At 43.3% G+C, this 27750-nt stretch overlaps 1 protein-coding gene across 4 annotated transcripts; it reads right to left on the reverse strand.

Moving 5' to 3' along the window:
* Positions 1–1450: 1450 nt before the first annotated feature.
* On the reverse strand, positions 1451–26253 carry lratb.1 (lecithin retinol acyltransferase b, tandem duplicate 1). 4 transcript variants are annotated; one of them, XM_071459870.1, is made up of 20 exons: positions 25183–26232; positions 24820–24920; positions 23903–23972; positions 23502–23632; positions 23324–23412; positions 22856–22955; positions 21959–22002; positions 21154–21231; positions 20673–20869; positions 17734–17798; positions 17439–17545; positions 17218–17320; positions 16385–16484; positions 15760–15799; positions 15574–15625; positions 14783–14891; positions 12143–12226; positions 11879–11996; positions 7852–7942; positions 1451–5342 (listed from the first exon to the last, which is right to left on the reverse strand). In XM_071459870.1, exons 1-20 carry the CDS (start codon positions 25643–25645, stop codon positions 5268–5270), a joined length of 2217 nt encoding a protein of 738 aa, XP_071315971.1. In that variant the 5' UTR covers positions 25646–26232; the 3' UTR covers positions 1451–5267. The 4 variants fall into 4 exon arrangements, with proteins under 4 accessions (XP_071315971.1, XP_071315974.1, XP_071315972.1 ...); XM_071459873.1 differs by lacking the exon at positions 24820–24920 and having other exon boundaries at positions 25183–26229; XM_071459871.1 differs by lacking the exons at positions 1451–5342; positions 7852–7942 and adding an exon at positions 8756–9071 and having other exon boundaries at positions 25183–26253.
* Between the last annotated feature and the right edge of the window lie 1497 nt (positions 26254–27750).

A 27750-nucleotide genomic window follows, 5' to 3' on the forward strand; every position in this document is an offset into this window, starting at 1 on the left:
ACAAAATTAACCAAATTCATTTAATTATATTCTTAAAATGCAAATTTCTTTCCTGTCCAGTAATAAAACCTACTGGTAGCCAGTTATAATTTTAATTATGAAAATAAATTTAATTTAAATTTAACAAAGTATATATATATATATATATATATATATATACACACACACACACATATATATATATATATACATATATATAAAATACATAAATAGGCAAATGCTATATATATATATATATAGCATTTGCCTATTTATGTATTTTATATATCTTTATATATCTAACATATTATTTTCCTTTTTTATGTTACAGTAGAAACATGTATAAATATTGTGAGACTTAACGGGATTTAACTGATGTGTTGCAGTTGACTTTAAATTCTGTCTTGACAAAAACCCGTCAAGAAACTGGCAAAACAAGAGGTTTGACTTTAACGACAAAAAGCTAAATGTTAGAAGTTAAAGTGATAAATGGATATTTTAGGAAACATAATATTTGCGTTGAAGAATTTCATTGAATCCACATTTAAAACAAACTGTTGTTACTGTGAACAGTGAAACAAATGTTTCCGTCGACACCTTTTACGGCTCTGCTTCCTGTGACAAAGACATTTTACAGGTTAGCAAGACGAGCAGGACTGACACACACAGACGCACAAAAGCAACACAATTAACTTTAAACAGAAACTTTGCTCATAAAAATATCTTTAATCTCTTCGGTTTAGTATCTACAAAATCATACAGCAATCAACTCATTTAAATGCATTCAGTGATTTTCTCTGTAGAAAGCAGAAGAATCAAATTTCTATAGTTAAAAAACAAACCAGGCAGACGTGAGTGTTGTTTTCTCTTCATGTTACAGTTTCCATTTTTAGTCATCTAGGATCTTTAGTTAGAAGATTTCTGATGTTATGGGTTTAATCATATGTAGTATTCAAGTTTAAAAAGTTTTTACAAAATGGACGAAGTGCGGTAGAAGAACACTGAACTGAAGTTGTGCGTCCCTTTAAAAAAATCAAGTTTTAAATGCACATGTGGTTCCACACTAAGGCTTCATGTGAAGAACAGAGTCCTGCAAACATCCTGAGAAGTCGTCAGAAACTGAGAAACCCTGAAGCAAAGTCGTTCAGACTAAAATGTTCATTTGCCATTGTGAATAATGCTTCAACAAAGAAACTGAAATTTTGTCTGCAGTTTGTTTTGCTTCGTCCTGAGTGATTCTCTGTGAAAAGATAAATTCATAGCATCTAACCAGAGTAAGAACAAGAACCTTAATCGGTTTTCTTTGAACTCAGAGAAGTTGGAGCTTGTTGTTTTCATTGGTCGACTGTTAAATGAAAAAATCTCTGGTGTTCCATTAAGTTCAATTCTTGACCTTTGCTAACAGGCCTGGACCCTGGATGGATGGATTACTATAAAACTGGACACAGGCGTTTATGGTCTTTAGAGTCTTAAACAACAAAAGAATGAAGAATCTGCGGATGAAGGTGACAGAGGTCGGTCCACAAACATTCCCTGCTTTTTATCCAACTTCAAGTTTTTTAAATGTTTTTATTGGTTGATTTAAAACTGTTGACACTGTTGAAATAAATGTCTTAAATCAAGGTCATATACAGACTGCTTGTTTTCTGGCTGACAAGACAAGATTCTCTCTTATTTCATTTTTCCTGTTCGTCAGAGTTGAGTTTTTGGCCCAGATCTTCATGATCTTTAGTGTTTTATTAATAGTACAGTTAATAGGGTTTGATGGATTACCATTAAAATGAGCTCTTCAGACCAAAGTTAAACTTCCTAAAACTCATACTCAGAGACACAGCAGCATCTTCCTTTGTTTTTCTTTCTTTCCATGTGCATGGAAATCTTTTTTTGTTGAGCAGTAGCGACGCCACGGGAAGTTTGATGAGGTTTGATCTCATTTGTTTGACAGTAACTCCAGACTCCTGATCGGAAACAGCCTGATACAGCCAAACACTGTACAAGGCTGTAAAAGGAAAGTGTACAACAACATGTCAGATAATGAGCAAAAACTGCTTGGAAATCCTCTGTTTTTTTGGGGGGGGGGGTGCATGAAGAGCTGGCCTGAAAATGTTGGTGAAGTTTCTCCAGATAATTAACAGAAGAGATTTCCTGGGAATCACAGGGCCGGAGTGTTGGGAAGCAGCAATATGCAGCACAGATGTGAATCTACAGTTTCGCTCTCAAACCTCACTTCCATCATTAAGATGTTAGTGTGTTTCCACATTTCAGTGATGTTGTCACTTGTCTTTTTTTCAATTTGGGGTTTTATGAAAACAGGAAAGAAGTGGGAATTTACAGCTTTCATTTTAACACCTCACTCTTCAAATATGGACCATTTAGTGTCGTCTTTTGAACCTCAAAGACGTGCGCATAGATCTTCATTTTTCCTGTGTGACTCCTCTTTTATTGGCCTGAGTTATACTCATGCAACTTTGTTTTCCATGTAAGTCTGGAGGGATTGGTCTTGTTGTCACTTATGATTTTAATGAGCACAAACATCTTTGAATGTCCGTTTGGGAGACCACTGTTTATTCATTGGTTTGGGGAGGATGTCTAATGTGGTTCCTTTTTGTGTTTGCAGTTGTCCATTCCACAAAATACTTTTTTGAACCATGATCACGAGTTTCCCAAAGATCCAAAAGATGTTAAAGGTCAGAGAAACAGTGGCTGAACAATTTTCCTGGAACCTAAGAAGGATCACATGAGAGAGCAGCGCCAGGGAAAAGCTAAACCCCAAAGAGGAAAAGGGGCAGAGGGGACTTTCTGCTTTGTCCTGATGAGAGCAAGCTGCCGCAGCGTGAGGAGGAAGATCTGGGAAAGGCTGAAGTGATTCAGAGGAGGTGAGTAAGATGAGTTCTCAACCACGACAGAAGCTGTGCAGCGACTCTGACTGCAGCTCCAGCCTGTTTGCAATTAAAGATAAACAGACTGGAAGCCAGAGAGTCAGTTTGGTGGAAGGAGACACACATTCCTGCGGGGCGGAGAACATCGGGGCCGGGTCGTATCGAGGTGAACCAGGCGTCAAGCCCGTTCGACCTGACCGGAGCGTCTCGCTGCCATGGTGGGTACTGTGTTTACCCTCTGAAGCCCAGACCACCGCTCCCTTCTCAGGGCAGCCTGAGGTCAGGGCCAGGCGAAGCCTAGGAGGGAAATCTGCACATTTACCTTCACGAATGTTTCTTATATCATGTTCCTACTATCTCCCCCTCTGGGATGGAAAACCCCCTCTGCTACATATTGGACATGCTGCTGCTGATGATGGCAGGCAGCCACGTACCAGAGCTGCAGTGACTCTAGTGTTTGTCACTGAAGGACTGTTTGGATGCTTTTGCAAGTTTTAACCCATGAACTAAAAATATCATGAATTATTCACTGCTGATGTTTTCAATGCACATGATACCATAAGATAAAATCCCAACAAAATAACCGGCAGTTGATGAGACAATCTCACCTCAACGGACATTAGCTGTTTAGAACTAACTTCATACGACATGGTCCACATTGATAAATAGATTTTGCTATTTCCATTTCTGTCTGAGAACTTTAAGACCTCCCATCTATGTTGGCTTTAAAGTTGATTCTTCACCTTGGAGAGAGCAGTTGAGGACACAGCCTCAGCTCGAGCTCAGTTCACCAGCTCTGTTCTGGAGCTTGCAGTTCAGGCTGCAACTAATGGCCATTTTCATGATCAATTAACCTGCCAGTAATTGTCTCGATGAATCGATAAATCAGTATCAGTCTTCCCAGAATCCAATGTCATGGCTTCAAAATGTCTTTTTTTGATCAACCAGCCTGCAGATGTTCAGAAACATGGAGCTTACATGACACTGGAAGATACAGCTCCTGGACCTTCAGGGGAGATTCATGTGTCTGCATGTCTCCGTGGCCGAGAATGAACTTCATCCAATCACAAAATAGACAGACACTGTCGCCCCCCCCCCACAGTGGTAACATTCAAAAAAAAACCTGGGTCTATCTGCTGCAAATTTCAAGTCTCTGCAAGTTGATGAACGAGTGAAACCAATGTCCTCATTGATGGAAGAAAATCAGCTAAAGAACTGAGGGGAAAACTCATAAAACAGTAAAGGAGAACTGGCAGTAAGATGCACAATATTTCATGTAAGTAAAGTTTGGTTAAAACTACGTAAATTAGTGAGATTTTGGAGGGAGGAGCAGGCGGATATATACAAATGCCCACAAGTAATAACAGCTGCTGAATGGATTTTATGGTGAGATTGTTTGGTCAAATTTAGTTTCCAAGCTGAAGGTTGAACTTTGACCCTCATTTTTTAAGCCAACATGGATGAGACGTTCTTAAACTAACCAGAAAGACTGTACGTTTGAACATGAGAGGTGACAGAGATACCGTACAGGCCCGAATATAAGTTGATATTTTCTTTTAGAAAGGAAAACGTGCCAGTTTAACGCGGTCTGTGATGCATTAGAGGTCGTCACTGTCCTGTCATTGCGTTTGACTGTGACTCTCTCCGCTTTGGTGTGAAGTGGGTGCGAGTGTTGGAATGTCCAAACATCCAGCAGCTAGTCTCACATTGGAAAGGTCCAAGGCGACGCATACTAAGGCCTTTAAAACTGCTTACAAAGGAAAAGCACAGGCTGCCCGCACACTCAGGTTTTTATTAGTTCAACGTTTTAACCAGCAACAATCTACATTCCATTGTGCTGACAGCCTCTGCTTCTCCTTTGTTGCTGTTTTTTGCCCTGTACCTGTATCCAGCTGGAGTCGGTCAGTCAGTCAGTCAGTCAGTCAGTCAGTCAGTGGACCCCGTGTTAGGAATTTGTTCTCAAACTGCTCTGTCCAGGGTCACAACTGAACCTCTCAGCTTTACTTTTAAAGTTATTCATGTTGTTTTATTTGACAGTTTCCTGAATCTCCTCTTTCTGTTTGCACTGAGGATAAAATCCTGTCAGCCTGTGCCAACACTCACACTCTGCAGACCATAAAGCCTTTGAGCCAACTCATGATTTTGGGTTGTATGAGTTAAATGTCTTGTCTCACTGCTCTGCGTTTAAAGTTAATGAAAACATCATAATTCTTTGGGGGTTTCCTTTGTTTGGACTGTGGACGTGATCTGGGTTCCTAAAACAGATTCTCCCTTACATGATCCATTAATGATCCTTCTGTGTTTCCGCTGAGTCTCACTTTCACTTTCATTTCTTCTTCTTGTGTTTTCACGTCTCCATTCCCCACAGCTCTCCCCCATTCATGTCTTCTTTCTTTCAGTCTCTGTCTCTCAGTCCACCAGAGATTTGAGGTCAGGCAGTCCTCTCAGCTTCAGGTCCAGCAGCATCTGACCGTAGGCCTTACCCTGAGAGGAGATGGGAAAAAGCTGAGAATGAAAACAACAGTTTAACAAACTAAAAAGAATAAGAACTGTGTTCGTGTTTTTAGCTGAACATGTGTGTTTCCACCTTAATGTGCTTGAATTCACACATTGTGTGTGTGTTTCAGTTTTACGGGTCTGTGTGAAGTGTGTTGATTGGCACACTGTGAGCGTGCTGAGCAGTAATTGTGTGTGTGTGTGTGTGTGTGTGTGTGTGTGTGTGTGTGTGTGTGTTTCTTTGATGTGCTGTGGATTCCAGCGAGGCGGTAAAAACTTTACAGGATTGTCTGAACAAGGGATGGAGAGAAATAAAGGAGGAGGGTGAAAGGCAAAGAGGTTACAAAGAAGAGGAAGGTGGAAAGAGCGAGAAGGAGAGTGTTAAAGAGGACAAAGGACACGTCCTCACCCAGCTGTGAAAATGTGAAAACACCACAGGAAAAACTCTCCTCTGTGTGTCTGTTGGTAAAAACTAAACTGTTGGTTTGATCCCGGTGGTCGAACCTGTTCAGCCCCGATCTGTCAGCTGCCAGGCAAACTGAAGGAGCAGAAAACACTGATCTGACTGTCCAGACAAACAGTAACCTCTCTGCTCCTGCACCTGAAAATCCACTGAGAGTTTTCAGCTGCAGAGTCTGAAAGATGAACAGCTCAGTGAAAACACTGAGATGGTTTTTGGTTCTTAAAACCACAAATGTATCTTCTGATGGAGATCAACACTTCAGATAAACCACCGAAGAAGAGTAAAACACGGACCTTTAACAGCACATGAACGCACCTAAGTGTGAAGAACAACGTCCCAACCTGAGAAATGGAGCGATCCGAGGAGCACGTGAACGCACCACTGGCTGTTGTCCAGCCCTGTCACATTCACCTGCCCTGAAGTGTGATCTTACTGCTCAACACGAGACTTAGCTGTGTTCCTGCTGTTCAGCTGTTTCAGTGCAGAAATGATCCAGGCTGATCAGAAAATCAACGACCGAAGAGACGATCGCGAGCGACTTCTCCCACAGATCAGAGGAAACAAGCAGCAGTGGCGGGGAGGTCTGCTGTGGGTGTGAGGGGCAATGTGACAGGAAAACAATAATAATGATAATGACACTGTGTTGTTTGTGTCTCTTTTTAGTGGTTTTGTTTTTCTTTTTGTTCATTGTGGGTTTTTTGTTTTTTTTTTGGTCATTATTCATCTCTTTGTAGTTTGTTGTGCGTCTCTTTGTGATCATTTGTTCTTCTTTGTGGTTGTTTTGTGGCTTTTAACTGAGCTCTGTGACTTTCAAACAAAGACATGATGTATGACCGAGAGGCTCTGTGCCCAGCAGACCCACCATCTCTGGTGGTTATTGAGACGTGAGACAGACGTGGAGCTGAGCGTCTGTCTGCAGGTTCACTCTCTCAACTTCCCTGACGCTGAGCCGCTGGGTGCGGTTTGAACCGTCTGAATGTCGGCCGCCGGCGCCTGAATGTAGTGAACGTAAAGCTCCCACAGACGATGAGTGGACACAGAGCGAGAGAGGAGGTGGTGAAAGAGAGAAAACAAAAAGGGGAAGAAGTGAAGAGAGGACACGGTTAAGAAAGAGTGGAAAGTTACTAGTGTGTGTGTGTAGGGGTTCTGTTGTGAGGAGGGGGGGCCCTTGTCCATTGAGGTTGGGGTGTTGGGTATAGCTCGCCACTTTACATAGGGACTATTTGTTCAGTAGAGAGCAGTTCCCCTAGATCCTGAATCATAACTGCAGTTTTCTGGAAATGTCTTTTTTTATGCTGCAACACAAACAAAACTCCACTTCCTGCCATCTGAGACACTTCAGAGACACAAATCTCAGATTCCAGCTAAATCTAAATGAGCAGATACCACTCAGGAGGAAGTGAGACATTTTATTTATTGGTAATTTGGGTGAAGTGAAATGAATAAATGAATTTCAGGGGGGAAGTTCACCTCAAGACCCAGAAGACAATAACAACACACTGAAGATGTAGGACTATCCCCACATACACTGCATGTAGAGTTTAATTTATGATTCATGAAACACGTCCATGTGAGAAATAAACATACCTCTGCAATAAGGCAACTACAATAGCCACAGTAAGTCATCGGCTGAGTTTATTATGCCGACGAACTGTTGCTTCATTGTTTGTTTACTTGAGTGATTAGGAAACGCTTGCTGTAATAGAAATGCTGCAAATATTATTGCATTGATGCAGCAAAACTGGAAACACCCTGCAAAGGTTGAAAAAAATCTAGAGATTCTCCAGAGGACACCATGTTTGGACTTTAACTGAAGATGAAACTGTAGCTGGACTGAGCATTAAAACCAGCACTGTAAGGACTATGCACTGCACTATGAAGACATTGCTCCATTGTGAGGACATTTTGTTAGGACCTCACAACTTCTAATTAATGTTTGAGGTTCAAGACTCGATTAAGGTTCAGGTTAGAGTAAGGAGCAAAGAAACACACTATGTCAATGAGTGTGTGTGTGTCTGTGTGTGTGTGTGTTACCTGGGGGTCACTGCGTAGAGACGCCACCCCTCCCCCACCCAGTGAACTCTGCAGGATGAAGTTGAGGCCGTGGATCCCCGGCAGAGTGTATCTGCAAAACCACAAAAAAAAAAAAAAAAAAAACACCAGTAACCACGGTAACGCAAACTGCCACACTTTAAAAACCGCACGCGCACATGCACACGCACACACACACAGAAACACACACACACACACACAGAAACACACACAAGTCTGCCAGAGCCTGGCGCCATGTGTTGGTATGGCGGTTTATTGCACAAACTCACACCCACATGTGCATGTGTGTTATTAACAGTGCTTTTTGATGTTTGTGTGCGTGTGTGTGTGTTCAGGTTGATCTGAAAGTGTGTCCAGATGTGTGTGTGTATGTTTTAACTTGGTGACTGTTTCTGTAGGAGTTACAAGAAGTGTGTGTGTCAGTGTGTGTCATAGTTAACTGTGCCTGGTCAGCATGTGTGTGTATGTACAAACGTGTGTGTTTGCATGCAGTTTGTTAAATGTGATCACATGCAAAACCTGTGAGGGTGCAAGTGTGTGTTTCTGTCTGTAAGCAGTTAACTGTGTGTGTCTGTGTGTGTCTGTGTGTGTGTGTCGGGGCCTCCTGCAGGGTTAACGAGTGGTGGAGGTGCACTAATGAAGCGTCTGTGGCAGCAGGGAGGCGTGTCGGGGTGTGAGAGGAGACGCGGGTCAGCTGGCTTTACAGCCTCCACAACTTCATTACACTGATCGCTAACACGCCGCCGCTGAGTCATCGCACAGACGCGTCCAACAGCCGCACGCGTGTTCAGCCGTTTCCCATAATCCTCCATCATACCTGCAGCAAACCCCCCACACCTCCTCAGCTACATCGGTGTGGAGATGCTCTTCTGCAGTTTCTGCACCTTAAAGTCAGACTACACAACGTTTGCTGAGCAGCAACTACACAAACCTGAGGCCTGAAGTCAGTGAGCTGACGCTGCTGTGTCAGTTACACAATATTTTACTTTTCAAGATCAAAAACATTCAAATGAATAAACATTTAAACAAACATTAATAATAATAATGATAATAAAGATTCTGCACACCTGCACAAGGAAGCTGGTTTATTTAATTAGATTTGCTTTGATTTCCCCTGTGATCCATGAAACTTGTTGTAGACCAGTGGTTCCCAACCTGTGACCGGGGGCCCACTGGTGGGCCGCGAAGGTATTGCAAGTGGGCTGACAAATCATTTGCAAAACAGTGCAATTTTAGTGAAAAGACATAATGATATAAACATATCTACAGTGTTTTCAAATGAAACGATCTTTAAAAACATTAAAAACATTGCATTGCCACTGTGATAATGATATGAATGATTTCTTTCATACTCTTTGTGAGAAGCTGAAACATGTTTCTAAGGTTTTTATTTCATATTCTCAGACCTAAAGCAACAGGGATGAGTATGTTCCACTGTAGTGGACAATGAAATATGCACAGCTCTGATTATCATTTTTAAAAAGGTATATTTAGAACAGCTTCCATGTGGCTTTGATAGACTCGTTCCTGAAGCAGTTCACCTTCTATCAGCTGCCTCCAGGTATTTTTTATCTCGCAGGAAGTTTGTCTTTGAGGAGTTACAAACATCAATTCTTTATGTTGATGACAAACCGAACATCCACTGTCTTCGGCTGGTGAACTTCAGCCCCCTGCTGCTGTGTCACTACCTCGGAGCAGGGTTGTGACTGTGTGTGTTGTTTATGGCTCTGTGTCTTGGTTTCAGCCTTGTGTTCCTGGTTTCTCTCTGTCACTTGTGGTTCCCTCCATGACTACAGCGCAGTGGTCTGAACCGCAGCTGTCCTTCAGTGTCTTTAGCACTCTGTTAAATTTTCATCAGTGTGCGATTTGTGGGATTTGGAAACGGAGCAGTGACATGGTTAAAATAATTGGATTTTAGATTTCCTCTAGTCATGCTGGTGGACGCAATATAACAAACAGCTGTGGAACTTCATGCAACAACCAATCTGCGTATAAAACCTTTAGGAACTGTAATTACCAATTATTTTCGAGACTGATTCATGTCCGAGTCTTTAAATTATTTGTTTAGTCAATAAAATGTTGAACGTTTCATTGTTGTGAGTTATGAAGCAGCTCATGTTTGTGTCTCTGCTGGTTTCCTCGCGGTGACTACACGGCTCCACAAAGTCACGCTGGTCGCCAAGAAATGATTCCAGCACATAACTTAAAACCACAGCTCCACCTTTTTACATTTCTGTTTGTGGATGGATTAAATAAGTTAGTGAGCTCTGGAAGTACTGGATGGTGGATCTGTACCGATTAAGGTTTCCCCCACTAGTCTCTACAGTAAAGTTTCCACACAGTCTAAAGGTAGATGTCCATGTGTTTGTGATTATAAAGCAGGTCTAGGTTCTATATTAATACTGTGAAAGTATCAAAGCCTCAGTCCACAGAGAAATGCACACAGCCTGTATTCAGAAACTGAGCCTTAAAACCAGCCGTCAGGACTTCTGGAACTTTGTGATGTCACAACAAAGCAAGCCCCACCTACCTGGACCCACCATCCAACCGTGCAGGATTTGGATTCTCTGAGTGTTTACCTGAAATCTGCTATATTTTTATTGAATCACTTAGAAAACAGTCAGCCAATCAGAAGAGAGACTCAGATCCTCTCTTCTGATTGGCTGACTGACCTGTTGTTACTCGAGCTCCAGAGAGAAGCCTGAGAGAGGAGATGTAAAACTACACTGAGATGGCCTTGACCTTTAAATGTCCAGTCATATTCAAAAAGGGTCCAATCACCCAATCAGAATTGAGCATTTTGAAGGCACAGTCTTCATATTCAGTAAATGTAAAGATGAAGAAGTGTAAACGTGTGAATTCAGGTTTTTGTAATTAATTTAACAAGGTTTAAAGAGGATCTGTGGATGATCATGAAGAACATTTTTACTACACATTATGGGACATTTCACTTGAAGTCTTGTAAAGATGCTGTTGTATCTACAGTTCATTCCCAGAACCCTGGTTGAGATTTATTTCAATCAGACAGAAACCTCATACTGTCTGTCACATTAAAACAGGATTAGCAGATTAAATGTGGAGAAAAACTCAGGCCTTTGAGGGTTAAAAATACAGCAAATCAGGGAAGTTAAACACAATCCAACCACAAAGTCAGGGAAGTTAGATGAATGAAATGTGAGTTGCAGCTTGATGAGCGGTCAAGTATGAAAACTATGACAGAAATGAACTTACTGTGACCTTGAAATGAAAACGTTCAGACTTGTAGTCAAAGCTACAGCTTGAAGTGAGGAGTCAGGCTGATACGGGCTCAACAGATAATTACTAAGCGAGGATGAGGACCACAAACATGGACGGGGCTGCTGTGGTTTCCCTGCAGCCTGAATCTCATGCTGACTGTGTTTGCTGTGTGTTTGTGTTCAGTGCAGAATCTCTCAGGCCTGATCGTGACTAATATCTGTTCGCCTGCAGATTGTACGTCTTGTTTTTGGCGTGTCCCTGCTCTGTTGTGTCTTGTTGCTGAAGGCCGACGTCTGATAGTGATTACACTAACCACAGCTGTTAATTGCAATTGCCCTTCTCTCTCTCTGTGTGTGTGTGTGTGTGTGTGTGTGTGTGTGTGTGTGTGTGTGTGTGTGTGTGTGTGTGTGTGTGTGTGTGTGTGAGTCTGTGTGTTGAAATATCTGTAAGCTGGATTTGCATGTAATTAAAGGTCCCATATTATATAAAGGTAGAGCTCCATGTGTTTGTGATTATAAAGCAGGTTTAGGTTCTATATTAATACTGTGAAAGTATCAAAGCCTCAGTCCACAGAGAAATGCACACAGCCTGTATTCAGAAACTGAGCCTTAAAACCAGCCGTCAGGACTTCTGGAACTTTGTGATGTCACAACAAAGCAGTCACTGCTCTCAGCCACGCCCCCAAGCCCAGTTTTAGTTGTAAAACTACACTGAGATGATTTTTTTTTTTCCTCTTCCTTTCTCACACTCTGTCAGTTTGTTTCTCACTCACCGTGTGACAGCGTTGCGAACTCCCGGCTGGATGAGGTGGGAGAAGTATTCCTCCACCACAGAGGAAGTCAGGTGTTTCTTCAGGTAGGGGAAGAAGAGGGGATGACGAGCTATCACTCCTAAAGAGAGAGAGAGAGAGGGGGCAACACACATCAGCTATAGTGGATATAAAAAGTCTACATACCTTAGATTTTTGTGATGTAAAAACATGAAACCAAGATGAATCACTTTTTACACCTTTAATGTGAAGTGTGTGAGGACTCACCGATGTTGGCCGAGTCTCCTTTGTCCCCGCTCCTCGTGTAGGCCAGTTCCTCCAGTCTGTAGCTGTGTGGTCCACTGGGCAGGTCTGGACAGAGACCAGAAAACCAAAACTGCCTTCAAACCTGTTTGTTTGGCTCAGCTAACGGTGATAAAACACAGAGGCAAACACACGATCAGGCTTTTAAGCTGTTTGACTCTCCTCTCAGTGGCCTGGTTTATTCTCATGCAACTCAGTTCAGGCCTGGAACATTTTTATTGTGTTCCTGTCGTATTATTTCTGACGGTTTTTAATGTGTCTGTTTAGAGAAGTGCATGTTTCTTGTTCAGGTAGGGGAACGTGACTGCAGAACAAAAATCCTGCCATGTGGATAAACACACTGAACTCAGACACTTTCACTCAAACCATGAAGGCTCCAGACTCAGACTCTTCAAACCTGCTTGGAGTGAACTTGAAAACCAATAAAACTGGGAACTGAACTCGTAATCAGAAATGAGAAATCAATTTAAAACTTCCTGCTGTTTGTTTTTGGTACTATCAGGAACCCTGTAACTCCTTAAAGACCACATTAGAATCCTGGAATCTTCTCAAGGAGTATTTGAGCTTCTTCAAGGACCTTTGAAGCTCCTCAAGGATCATTTGTGCCCACACAACTCGTCAAGCACTATTCAAGCTCTCTTAAGTAGCATATGAGTCTTGTCAAGGACCCCCTGGAACCTCCTCAAGGACCATTTGAGCCCACTCAAGGACCTCTGTAACCCCGTAAACACCAAATAAGTCTTGTTACAAACTGTGGGAATCCTGGCATCTACTCAAGGACCATTTGAGCCCCTTCAAGGACCTGTATAACTCCTAAATGACCATTTGCAAGCACTATTCAAGCTCTCAAGGACCCCTGGAACCCTGTAAAGACCACATCAACCTTCTCAAGAACCCCTTTTGGAAATCTGGAAATCTGGAATCTCCTTAAAGACCATACAAGCCCCTTGAATACCTTTACAACCTCCTCAAGGACTCCAGATACCTCTTCAAGGACCACTAAAACATTGGTAATGCCTGCTTCTGCAGACACAGACACACAAACAAGCGTTCATTATTTTTTTTGCTCATTTTCATCCCATTCTCATGAAACTGATTTGAAGTGTTTTTCTGTGCAGACGCTGTTGTTAAAGATGAAAAATAAAAGGATAAATTGCAGAATCTACATTTGCTCAGTGACTTTGATCTTTTAAAATAAAACCAGGTGAATAAATATTAAAAGCAGCAGCTCCATCTTTCCTTCCTTTATTTCTGTGTTTTTATCCTCTTGGTTTGGTTTTTTGTGATTGGAGAGGCCTTCCTGTTTTCAGCAAGGAATGTGAAGGTGGGGGAAGGAGCCAGGACTCAATGTGTGTGTGTGTGTGTGTGTGTGTGTGTGTGTGTGTGTGTGTGTGTGTGTGTGTGACAACGAAGCAAGCATCCATGTGTCAGTATTTGTGTGTGTGAGTATTGTGCAGGGCCATGTGTAGGAAGTGTTGGTGAAAGAGTGAAAGGAGGAAAAAGTGGCACAGCTTGTACTCCCCAGGAATAACACACACACACACACACACACACACACACACACACACACACACACACACACACACACACACACACACACACACACAGAAGTAATCCTGTGTGGCCACTGCACGTCTGTCTGATCTGTACCTCTGCTGCCTTCATGAGCTTTTACCTGATGTTATTTGTGTCAGTGAAGAAGAAGTGCATCTGGTTTTGTGTTGACTGTTGTGTGGCTCTGAACGGGACACAGGAGACCGTCGCCCCCTGCAGGCTGACATCAGTAACAGGCCTATCCAGTGTCCTCAGTGCAATGAACCGTAAGAGACAGCACATACTGGCTTCTGATTGGCTGGCACGTGTTTGTATATGTGGACACAAACAAACATACAGTAACTGTAGTTGGTCACTGTTCGTAGTTTTAACGCTCAAGGACCCCTTGAACCTCCCCAAGGACCCAAAAAGTCCTCTCTTAAGAACTCCAAAAACCTCTTCAAGGACCTCTGTAACCTCTTAATGGCTATGAGTTCAGTTCAATCAAGGAACCTGGAACCCTTCAAACACCATTCAAGCCCAATCCCTGGAACATCCCCAAAAACCACTGGTGTCCTTTGAAGGACTCCTGAAACCTCCTCAAGGATCTTTTCAGGCCCCTAAGAAATCCCTGCAACCCCTCAATCACCATTCAAGCCTCCTCAAGGACCATTTGAGCCCACACAAGGACTCCTGGAACCTTTTTGAGGCCCACTGGAATCCTCAAGTCCTCAAGAACCCCAGGAACCTCCTCAAACGCCATAAACCAAATGAAGGACTTAAGTCCAGCATCTCTCCAAACTACTCAAGGACTCCCAGAGTATGCTAACTGTTGGCTAAACCAGCCACAGCAACAGAGAATCCTGGTCTCTGATTGGCTGTCCGGTCATTATCATAATACAGCTCAACAGCTAGTTATATTAACCAGCATGTAACCACGGCAACAGTAGTATTGCTTCAGCAGGTGAATCTAACCTAACAGCAGGTTAACTCTCTTTGTAAAGTGTTTAGAATTCATAACACAATCAATGTATGGAAAATAACACAATAAATTTTTGTGTGTTTACTTACCTGTGTCAGGTATGTCCTCTGCTGAGGTGGGAGGGGCTTCCTGCTCAGGTGCGTCTGGCCCCACCTCTGAAAGTGACTCCACCAACTCTCCACCGATGTGAATGTCCACCTGCAGAGAGATTCACGCTCATTGTTGGATAAAGGATATTCAGGTTAACACATATTTATCTTCAGGTACCGTCAAACAAACAAAGTCTCAGGTAACTTTCAGTTATCAGGGAAACTAGGCGAGCAAACGTTAGCAGCAGCTCAGCTCCCGGCCCCTCCAGGATGTCCTGTAGCCACCAAACAGCACCAGAGAAACACTGATTTTTAACTCGAACCTGCTTTATTCAGTGTTTTACTGGTTTTAATCAGCTGCTCTGTTTGTGTTAGAGAGGAGGAGAATCCAGCTCCCAGTAAAAACCTCCTGAACCACTGACACTGTGAAGGAATCTGACTGCAGTGACGACAGTGGTGGTCTTTTGTTTATGTTTTTGAGAGACCCCCTAGTGGCAGAAAATCACACAGCGATGAGTTTGACTGTTTTCATCACTGGACTGAAATTAAATCTAAACATCTGACAAAATCAACACTGATTTTGTGTCACATCAGATTTGCTGAACATATTCTCTCTCACCCTTCAGTCACGTATTAGCAAACCAACATTAGCTTTGTCTGACCTGAACAGTGAGGTTTGACATTTGGATGACACCATGTATTTCAGACTTTATGACTCAGGAAGTTCCTCTTTTGAACAGTGGTGAGGGAGAACTTCTTCTTGTGGCACCTCTGACTCAGATCGTACTCACGTTCATTTCAGATTTGGGGTGGAAGAAGAAGAACGGCTTCAGAACAGGAGACCTGGAAACCGTGAAGACAAGATGTTACTCTCCGATATTATCACCTGAGGACTCAATTACTTCCGCTTCATTCACCGACACACTGATGCTTTGTTAAATAGTTCTCATGACAGTTTGGGTTGTTGTATAACTCACACTCTGGGACGTCCGCCCACGATGCCGGTGAGTCCAGGAGCTGCCAGTGTCCAAAAACAGAGAGGACAAGGGAGGAATGAGAGGAGGAGGAGCCACAGGTGGAGCAGCTGGTCTGAGTTCAGCTCAGCTTCCTGTCCCGCTCACAGTTCAGCAGCACTGAACATGAATCAGCAGACTCCCAGGAGTCACTGTGGGTTCACGCCGAGTGTGATGCTGGTGTGTGTGGTTGTGCTGAACTTGTTGCCATAAACAAAAACCAAATCTAGTTCAGGAGGTCACAACCCCCCTTATCTGCAGCAGCACACTGTGTGTGTGTGTGTGTGTGTGTGTGTGTGTGTGTGGGTGGGAGTGCTGCATGTTTTCGTTTTTCCCTACAGAAATGTTCAGACCCCTGAGGACCAGATCCAGGTCACTGAAGGATCCTTCAGATTAAAATACCAGAGATGAATATTTCAGTGTCTGTCGGTCCAGAGTGAACTGACTCCAGAGGACGAATCCTCAGGAAACATCGCCAGGATTTAATTTATTCCAGAGCGAACATGTCCGGTGGTCCAACTCATGGTCAACTTGAAATTCTTAAAAAATAGCGTGTGTGTGTGTGTGTGTGTGTGTGTGTGTGTGTTACCCATGCCGGTCCCTGCTGGAGCCACTTCTCTGGAGAAGAGCTCGAGAGCTTTCTTCTGTCTGTGGTGGACGGCCATCCAGATCACTGCCTCTCTGCAGCCCTGTACACACACACACACACACACAAATGTTAATTAATGCGCTAAGTTGTGTGTCCATGTGGGGTTGTTATTGGTGTGTTTTGATTTCTCAGTGTGTCACCTTCTCAGATTATGGAGAGAACGACAGAGGAAATAAAAGGAGGAGTGGAAAGTTCAAAAGGGAGAGAAATGGAGAAAAGGAAGGAGAAAAAAAAAAGGTTTGGAGGAGATCAGTAGCATGAAATAGGCTTAGCTGTGACCCTGACCTGCTTCTGGTAGAGGAGAAATTAAGGATGGATGAAGGGATGGTGGGGTGAAGAGAGAGTGTGTGTCCAATTGAAAGAAAAAGCGATGGAGGGAGAGTTTAGAGGCTTGAAACAGGCTTAACTGTGACCCTGACCTGCTTCTGAGGGATGGAGGGATGAGGAGGGGGAGAAGAGAGCAAAGAAAAAGTGACACCAGCAGAGAGACATAAAAAAAAAAAAAAGGATTGTGGGGTCAGATCCTCTCTTCTGATTGGCTGACTGACCTGTAGTTAGTAGAGCTCCAGAGAGAAGCCTGAGAGAGGAGATGTGAAACTACACTGAGATGGTTTTTGGTTCTTAAAACACCATATATCTTCTCATTTGTGATGATGTGAGAACATAACTCAACAACATGTAGAACATTGGTGCAGTTGTTTTTAGACATTTTAAAGTGGAAAAGTTACAGATTATAACTTTAATGTGTGTGTGTGTGTGTGTGTGTGTGTTACCTTAGTGCGAGCATTGGCACCATAAGTGTCCTCAGCTCCGAGGACCTGGATGTTGACAGAGCTGAAATCTTCCAGTCCCAGCTGCTTAAACATCCTCTTCGTCCTGCGCACACACACACACACACACACACACACACACACACACACACCAGTTATTCTCACACCCACATGGAGCTGAGCGGCGGCATCTCCTCCACACACTGAACGTCTCGTACACACACCGCTTGATGATGCTGTCTGCGGTCCGTCTGGCCTTCTCCACTGCCCTCGGCCCTCCGACCGGACACACCGCCGTCGCTCTGAAACCATCCAGGTAGGTAGCGCACACCTGGAGACAGGAAGTGGAGGAAACAGGACAGCAGGGTTCAGCTGCAGCTTCCTTTGACACAAAAGGTTCAAAATATTCTGATTTGTGTTAAATCTGAAACTAGTAGAAAATTGTCAAAACTCCACAGTTGAAATCCTGACAGTAAAAACATCCTCAGTTTAAATCTGAGGATGATGATGCTGTTTTACCTTGTAGTCGTGTGATGGAGCGAAGCCTTTGGCCCCGGTCACTCTGACAGCTCCTCCCTCTGCACCTGAAAACACACCTCAATCATCATCAATTATCAATTTCTGAAGCACAAATGTTGCATATGCTGGTTCCAACTTTTCTCTACACTGAACATAATGGTCAGACAAACCAGGACAAATCAAGATGACCTTTCACATTTTAAACAATAAACAGTCAATTAATTAAAAACTGTCACGACTTGATCAATCAATAAATTTTCACTTTGCTGGAACAGAAACACCCTGATGCTGCGGAGTGGAGCATCCTGCCTCATGGATGATCTTTGGTTCATCAGAGCTGACGTGATAAACATGAAGAGGAAGTTAGCTGAATGTTGATGCGTTAGCGTCTGAGCTAACGTCAGAACTGGAACAGAGGACCAGCACAGGATACCACTCCACTCAAATGTGCCTCCATTCAGCTTCACTCACTGTTTCCATGTCAGGAATATTATTCAGTTCACTGACATGTTACATTAGCTTCCAGAGAGACACTGAGTTTATCCACAGTGACTCTGCTGCTGTAAACATTTACTCTTAAAAAAAAATATTAATAAGTACCAATAGGAGAATCAATAAAGACCCAGACTGTGAGGTCATGTCCAATGACTTCCGCTGTACAATATTTGTTAATGAAGGACTTATTTTTTCAAGAAGTTCTGACAAATCTAATGTGGTACTGATTCATTTTTTTTAGATAAAACACCAAAAACTGATGGTCACAGTGTAAAAATACAGGAAAAGAACAGAAAATTAAAATCTGGTTGTAGGACAAGAAATGTGGATATTCTACATGTGGACAAAGACGTGTCCTGCAAAGAATCTGCTCCAGATGTTTTATACAGAGCGAGGAAGTAAACATCTTCAGAACCAGATGAGCTGACCCCGAGGCCTGAGCAGGACACTTTGTGTAATCGCTGTGTGACCCCGTCGTCCTTAAACACACAGAAAAGGACTCTCACTCTGTCCTCTTCTCTTCCCTCAGCGCCATCGCCATCTTTCACCTCCTGACATCTCCCTCAGTGTGTTGACAACATCACGCAGCACTTTTCTTCACCCCGGCTTGAACCGGACGACAGACCCTCAACCGGTTCACCCTCAGTTCACGTTCCCGGCTCCTTCATGTTACAAAATAAACGACTGATGAGAGCGGCGGGTCGCAACGCGGTCAAACGGGGCTGAAGGGTTCAACCGCGGCTCAATTAGACTGAAATATTTACATATTTAGCAACAGCAGGGACTAAAAGTTCACGTCCCAGAGCTGATCCAGAACTCCCACACTGCACTGTCACAAGCGCTGCTTCAGGCAGAGGAGGAGGGTTTAACTGAGGCACCGACAGCCGCGCCCCTGAATCGTGTGATTTCACCAGCAACATTTTCCATTCCTGAGGCTTCGCTCTACAAAGCTGTCGACAGCTCATCTTTAACTGACGAAACCTGGTTGAAAAAAGCGACTAACATATAAAACTAAACGATCAAATGACTGAAACCTGTTGTGGCTTGTTTATTTAAGTCACTATACGTCTTAACCTGGTCGTATATTGTTATTTTCTGGATCAGTTACCACTCAGAAAGGTCGTCAGTTTGTATCCACAGTTGTACAACAATCAGTGCAAAAGTACTGCAGGTGGGCCAATGAATCGTTTGGAAAAATGTACAGTTTTGGCTAAAAACATGTTATAATTGAAAAACATACATATCTGTAAGTGTTTTAAAATGAAATGATGTTTAGAACCACTGTGATCGGCCAATGAAAGGAGCTTTTATGTTGTTTTTACATCCATGGTAAAAACTGGAGAATCTAAACGGACCGCTGGTGAATCGTTCTCTAAACGTTTCCCGTCCTGAACTTTCAGTCTTCATCATTCAAATAAAAAGGCATCATGTGGCCCCCGTATTGTTACCGGGTTGACGTGGGCCGCCAACATTTTCAAAGTGGGTCATGAGCTGGAAAAGGCTGAGAACCACTGGTCCACAGTATTTTCTTCCTTCTGTTTTGGGCTAAGTGAACTGGCACCAGGGAGTCAATGAGTTCACTGCAGGCTCTGTTTTTTACAATCTGTAGATCTGTAGATCTACAGATCTCTGTAGATCTACAGATCTACAGATCTCTGTAGATCTTAGCCTTTGCAGAGAAATACGACTGGATCAGTGTGATGTTTATTCATGATGCAGTCAGAGATAATTATATCCTCTGATAAATATGTTCATCGTGCGTGTGATGCTGAGAAGAAGTGCCATTTTTAACGCTCAGGTTTTTGGGGGTGTAACGTACAATATTATTGATGAGTTTCTGACATTTTTGTATTTTCTCACCTGACCCATTTCTGTGAAGAACTGGGTCACACTGAGAACATAAATAAGGAGTTAGTGGTTCTGTGGAGGGTTTTTCTACACATAGTTTAAATTGTATACATGACATATATCATGTGGACAATTATTTATTCAACCAGTCCTGTGAGAGGTTGAGTTATGACTGTAAGTGTAATCCCAAAACTCCCAACTGTGGACGAATCAAAAACCACTGAATTAATGATCAAACAGAGGAAAAACTCAACTTCTTATCAGTGAGGAAGAGTTGAGCAGGGCGGTTTCAGAGTTCATGTGAGGGTTAGACGCTGCCGCAGAGCTGTAGACGGGTTCACGCTGGGTTGATGGATACATGTTTAGTTTTGAAAAAGGAAAAAAAAAAACACTAACAGCTGATAAAGAGTTGAATGGAGGTTCAGAGGAGGGTGAAGGGTTCAGTCAGGGGTGAAAACCAAGATCCAGACGCGTTTGTTTAAGGTTGCCAGATGAGTGTTTCAGGGTTATAAAAACAGTGGACAGTTCAGCCTGTGGTCATGTCCTCAGTGCTGACTCGGTGTGGGTGTGTGTGAGAGTGTGTGTGTGTGGGCTACCTGGTATTTCCTTGATGACCACCTGGCTGAAGTCACAAGTGACGTCGGGCAACAGGTAACGCCGCGGGTCGCCGATCTCGTAGACCAGCTGCTCGGCCACCGTGCCGAAGGAGACCAGGCCACCGGTTTTGGGTGGTTTGAAGAGAACGAAGGAGCCGTCGCTCGAACACTCCACCACCGGGAAGCCCATGTTGTCCCTGAGAGAGAAACACGACAAGTGTGAGACAGAGATTCAAGTGTAACTCAGACACCTGACTTCTACAGTGGATGTAGCTGTAGCTCGACTGATTTCTCCTCCTTTCAGTCTGATTCTACCAGAGTCTCTTCACTGTAAAAGCTTTTAAAGGTCCATATAGAGAGGCTCAGATCCTCTCTTCTGATCGGCTGACTGAGCTTAAAACATGGAGCTTTAAGGTCTGTTTCAACAGACCTGCTGGTGGTCCATGAAAATGACACATGGAGGATTTGGCTTCTCTCTTACCAGTCGGGAACTTTGTGCCAGTCGGTGAAGATCCCTCCTGTGCTCTGAGCTCCACACTCGATCAGGTGACCTGCCAGACTGATTTACACACACAGATATGAATGACAGCTGAAACACGGTGACCAGGCTGCTGTCACGAGGTTTAACAAAATCATGAATTCTTGTAATGTGCTCAGAATATTTTTTATGTCTGGAGGAAAACGTTTACACTTGGTCAGTTCTGTGTGTTCAAAGCTAAAAGTCCGTTATTGGACTTGATCATGTCCACAGGGTTAGACTGATTCTCCTGAGCTGGGCTCACACTGAGGCGGAGTGGTGCCGCACCGCCACCTTCACACATGCTAAATATGGAGCCTATGTGGTTGTATCTGGTTTTATTTTTATTTTCTTTATGAAAACTGTTGACAGGGAGGTTGTGGTTTCCAACAGTCCGTGTCGAAGTCCACTTTACTGAGGTTGAGAAACCTGAGGGACAGATCCTGTGTCTCAGGACCTGCACAGGTAAAATCAATACTAATCAGCATTGATTGACACCAACAGGGGTGTTACTGATTTGAGTGAAGTGGCCGTTTAACAGAGAGACAGACCCAGCAGTTACAGAATCATGTCTAAGAGGAGGATGTGTCAGAAATCTTGTTCCATCCTTATGTAATGTTTTGGTGTGTGTGTGTGTGTGTGTGTGTGTGTGTGTGTGTGTGTGTGTGTGTGTGTGTGTGTGTGTGTGTGTGTGTGTGTGTGTGTGTGTGTGTGTGTGTGTGTGTGTGTGTGTGTGTGTGTGTGTGTGTGTGTGTGTGTGCGCGCGCACCTCCCAGCTGCAAGTAGGTCATAGTCAACCCTCTCCCATCCAAACTGCAACAGATAAAAACCCCAGACAGACGTTACATTCCTGAACTTAGTCTCCTCCACACACACACACACACACACACACACACACACATACATACAAGCGCACGCACACACACACACACAATTAATGGCAGCTTGCATTAATAAACAGACACATGCCACTTTTTGAAAAAAAAAAAAAACAAAACAAAAAACACACACATCTGCAAAGGACACGCAACCCGATCCTGACGGTGAAGACACGCTGTGAAGGGAACAGGCCTTTGTAGAAGAGCTCAGAGTGAGATCAAACTACAGGCTGAAGTTTAGTGGAGGTGACGGTGAAGTCATGTGACCTTCAAACATCATAAAGTGGAGACATTAGTGAAGATGATCCTAATTTCTCTAATCATCCAAAACACAACGGAGAAATCCTATTGGCTGTTAGTGGAGGGAACCAGTGTGACACTAACATCCATGTTAACCTACAAAAATACATCACACCTCCAGCACTCTATAATATTTTTTTTTTAATGCCTGTTGCAGTTTCCCTGAGACCAACTTTATATTTTGTCCAAAGATTTTCAGTTTATTTATTTTATATGACAAATAAAAAGCATCGAATTCTCACACGATGGAGCCAGAAGAAATTTCGCACTTCTGCTTAAAAAAATAATGAAATGATTAATCAAGCATCAAAATATTTGCCGATTACTTTTGTGCCATTCAATCAATTAATCAACTAATCACTGCAGCAAACTGACTGATCTCAGCTCCTTCACTGAGACTTTTGAGCTTCACCAGGTGATTACAGATCCAGTGTTTGCAGTACAAAGCCACGACCTTCACAGACACATTTAACATGCGTCAGACGTACGGTGTGCATGAGCGGCCCCAGCGCCACGGCACTGTCCACGCAGCGTCCTGTCACCACGATATCAGCCCCGAGATCAAGACAGCGCCGGATAGGAACAGCCCTAAAGACGAGGGGGGGATAACACAAGCAGGTTGACTACACCTTCATTATGAGCATGTTCCATCCAGTTCTCACCCGTGGGATCATTACAGGTGTTAAATGCAAACAGCAGCTCTGATGACGGTTCTATGGAGGACCACAGGTGTCACACAAACAGGAATAAAGCATTTAATTCATTAATAACTAATCTCACAGTAAAATGTATAAATTTGTTTAATTAATCTATAATCTATAACTAAAAAGAATGAATTGTAAAGTGGTTAATTCTTCGATATTTTGATGGACAGTAAAACGAGGAATTTTAAAAAGGATTTACAAATAAAATTGTTCAAATCTAAAAGGTTTACAGAGTGTGTGGCGTGTTCGTACCCGAGGTAAGCGTTCATACTGTGAAGTGATTTAGGTAAGTGTTGTCTGCTGCCGTCAGACGCCGTCTTTACTTCAGAGAGGCTGTTTCTCTGAGGGGGGAGGATTCGATCAATAAACAATCATCACGTCTGCAATGAAAAAAAAAAAAAAAAAGACGGTGTTGGGGGAGGGGTCTTACGTGGGGCATGAGGTCGTCGCCAGTCACCACGGCCACCTTGAGGTCAAGGCCGGCCTTCTTGATGACTTCCTGTATGGCCTCGGCACAGGCCAGAGGGTTCACGCCTCCTGCGTTACTGACGATACGAATACCTGCGAGGAAGAGAGATCTGTGAGATCTGTGTGGTGGTTACCATGGAAACAGTCAAAAAAAAAAACTACAATAACTAATTTTAAATTGTTTTCTTAAATAATGTAAAAAGACATAATGTATATAAATCTTGATAAAAACCTGGCTGGTGGGATGATGTTCAAAACTTCATAGAACAAAGCTTCTTACAACCAGCTGAACTTGTCCGGGACCAATAAACAGGGGTTTGTGTTCGTCAGTCAGTCGTGATATGTTGAGACTGATTCACTCACCTTTCCTGTGGATGTCGTTGATGAACGGAGCCAGAGCGACCTGGACAAAGTCTGGAGTGTAACCCAGATTCTACAAGAGGACACGGGCAACAACAGCTTATTAAATCTGCCCTGTGAAAAGGAAGCGATCATAAAGACACCTCTGACACTCAGACACATTTTGATTGATACGTAAGAAGCATCAACGTGAGATAACCACTCACTGAGTTCACCGCTGGAGGATAAAAAAAAAAAAAAGATGCAGTTGCAGATTCACTCTGCCCCAGATCAAATGCAATACCTTTGTTGTTTCTATGATTCCAGGCATTTAAAGACATTTCAGGCCTTGAATTTCCAAACCAAAGGTTGTGAGTCCTCCCCAGCACGTGTGGCCACATTCACCCTTTGAATCTACACTCACATACTTCTACACACCAGGTCTTTACCCTCATGCAGCTCCTTGAAGATGTGAGGACCTGCAGACAAATACTGAAGGTCTACACACACAGACACACACAGACACACACACACACACACACAGACACACACACACACACACAGACACACACACACACACACACACACAGACACACACACACACAGACACACACAGACACACACACACACACACACACACACACACAGACACACACACACACACACACAGACACACACAGACACACACACACACAGACACACACAGACACACACACACACACACACAGACACACACAGACACACACACACACACACACACAGACACACACACACACACACACAGACACACACAGACACACACAGACACACACACACACAGACACACACAGACACACACAGACACACACAGACACACACAGACACAGACACACACAGACACACACACACAGACACACACACAGACACACACAGACACACACAGACAGACAGGTGTGACTCACAGGCATCTTGGCCTTGGCAGCGGTGAGCAGAGACATGGTGATCTCACTGAGGTAGTCAAACACCAGGAAGTCCAGCTTCCCGCTGTGGATCAGCTGAGGCACTGAGCAAACACACAATGAAGGAACACACATTAACACACACTGCTGGTGTGCAGCATGTCTGTGGAAACCAGGAGAGGATGAGCTCGGTTTGCTGCTGCAGGTCCGGCTCCTGCTGCTGTGTGTGCTCACCGTGAGGTCAAGCCCTGTGATTTACCTGCGTGTTCACCTGTGCTGCTCGTGAGCTGTGACGCTGAGATGTGTATTTGTGGCAAATGGCGCTAATGCTAATCGGTTAGCTTCAGCGGTTGTTTGTCTCCGTACCTGAGGTCGCTGTGTCCCCCCAGAACCCGGAGGCACAGCCGATCCGGACCGGTTGAGTCCTCGGGGAGCTTGTGTAGCACCTGGAGCTGGGTTTGTGTCCACGGTCGGTCCTCGACGAGCTGAAGTGCAAAGAGTTAGCGTCAAAACACAAACTGCCGCTTTTTTCTGCGCCTGCGCGGCGCGACAGCCGCCTGAAGGCCGCGGGCCCGGCGCGGAGTAAAGGTGGGACTCCAGACATCGCAAAACAATTTGATATATGTGATATATAAGCGGGGGAAAAAAGAAGAGAAGAGTTGCTTTTCCCTGACAAGTTCAAGGTGCACTGGTTCGTCCATAAAAACAGTCCGACAGGAAACAGGTCACGGAATGATTCACCGGTCCGTCCGGTGGTTCCCTCACTGATCGGAATGTCAGCCCCATAATAAAAGAAAGAGAGAGAATAAAACAAGGAACAGTTGGTCATGGTTGAAAACACACTGTTTCTACCACAGTCATATTATTTCCACACAAATTTCAGATTAAACTTTATCTCCCAGCTGTTTGTTCCAGACATTTTCCCCTGAAACACACGGAAATGATGCTGCCAATCTTCTCATGAAGCCACTTTCAGGTGTCTTCTGACAGAACACCTGTCCAGGTGTCCACCTGTATGAACCAAATATCAGCTGATGATGGTCACACAAAGTCTGCTTGTCCCTGAAGTATTCAGCCTTTAAAAACATTCTCTGAAGCCCTAAGAACGACCCTGGGGTTGTTTTCCATTCAACTACATGTGAACATAAAATAACATTGTTTTGACATCATGTGAATTTCATATTCTTATTGACTACACTGTATTTGCATAGTCCACCTATAGAGAGTTTATAAAGTATTTGTAACATTTCAGCTATTGATCCACAATGAAAATAAAATTATTCAAGCAACAAAACCTTTAAATGGTTAGTGTTCGGGTGAGGATTAGCAGAACAGCTGAATTGTTGAACCTGCTGAAATATTACAAATATTCTGTAAATGCTCTGTAGAGTAACTCTCCAAATAAAGTGTTACCATTATTATCATTATTATCTTTACCAGTAGTAGTATAGTGCTGTTTCATTAACAAGACCTGATGGAAACAAACTGCACGTTGATCCAGTCATTGCAGGGGACTGAGGACGTGCTCCTGTGCAGGTGGTGATGGTGTTGAACTACCAGCCTGCTGTGCTGGCGGTGCCACTGCGAGGTCGGCTGCCCCGCCACGTTTTATCCAACCCCTGATGCACCTGATGAGGAGGGGAAGTAATCCAGCGAGGCCCGGGTTCACTTCGTGACTGTGGCTATAAAGCGCCCAGCGTCCCATTACAAGCCTTTGTGCCATATCTTCAGGGAAAGTTAAAAAAAAATAGATTAAAAACTCAAGAATAACTTGATTTGTTTGATGCTGATTACTCCAGATTTATTGTTGAAATTGTCAATATCTTAAAAACACATAAACACACTGGCTCTTAATAATCTGAAAAAAAATAGCATCAAGGTTTTGCATCATGCAAAGCGCCTGCTATCTCCATCCAACGCAGACAAAAACAACACAAAGACCAACAGTTAATCACCATTATTCTGACAGGACACCTGTTCAGCAGACGAGTTATTGTTGGACACAAAGACATAATCTAGATCAGTTCTGCTCACAAGGTTGGTCTCTTTCATATACTTTTAATGGAATTAAGATTGAGACATTTTTAACACAATGACTGTGTTTGATTACATCACCTGTATTTTCATGTCATGTTTGACAGAGAAAAGGAAAAACACAGTTTAATGCACCTCTTTGCCTTCTTGTCTTTTAATGTTAAATCCAGTTTGGCCAAATTGTGTTCACTGTGAAGATATTAATATGTTTTTATATTACAAAATGTGTTGATTATGAAGCTGCACCCAGGAGATAATTAGCTGTCTTCTTATTGAATGTGTTAATTAGTGAGCTTTAGAGGCACTGGTAGGTTGATTGTGTTACCTCTGGACAGAAACAGGCTAGCTATAACACCTGCCTCCGGTCTTTTGTGCTAAGCTAACCTAAATGTCTTCTGGCTGTAGCTTCATATTTAACAGATGTGAGAGTGGTATCAATATTTAGTATAGTTTAGTCTGTTTAGTTTAAAACTTACATGCTTCCTCCTGGGTAAATATTTGTAATATTAATTTCCACATTATGCAGACGACCCCAAGCTTTAACAATCACTTACAAAGGGCAATGCTAAGTTAACCATCTTCTGGATGTTTAATATCAAGACAAACTGGTATTGCTTCTCACATAACTCTTAAGAAGAAAGCAAGTTTTTTGGGCTAAACCCAGTGCCGTGACTCTCTCAGCCAGTCTTCAACCCTGCAGCCGATCGATCTTAGCCTCCCTTCGGTGGCCACTGTTTCACTATATCGTTCTCCTCTTCAGGCTTTGAATCATCAAACATGCCGGTCAACTCTTCCTCCAACATCTCCCTGCTATCCCCTCTCCTCTGCTACTCAAACTCTTCTCTCTATCCTCACGTCTTTGCATGCTTTGAAAACACCATTAGCTCCCTCATCTATATC

This window comes from Trachinotus anak, unplaced genomic scaffold (genome assembly GCF_046630095.1).
Source record: "Trachinotus anak isolate AG129_WGS33_773 ecotype Australia unplaced genomic scaffold, CSIRO_AGI_Tana_v1 ptg000023l, whole genome shotgun sequence".
Taxonomy (NCBI): Eukaryota; Metazoa; Chordata; class Actinopteri; order Carangiformes; family Carangidae; genus Trachinotus; species Trachinotus anak.

Coding starts and splice junctions, on each gene's coding strand:
- lratb.1 (XM_071459870.1), bottom strand. CDS start 25,645: ATGACCAACTGTTCCTTGTTTTATTCTCTCTCTTTCTTTTATTATGGG. Junction 21,232..21,958: donor GACCTACTTGCAGCTGGGAG/GTGCGCGCGCAC, acceptor TGTGTAAATCAG/TCTGGCAGGTCACCTGATCG. Junction 14,892..15,573: donor ACCCCAAATCTGAAATGAAC/GTGAGTACGATC, acceptor ATCTCTCTGCAG/GTGGACATTCACATCGGTGG.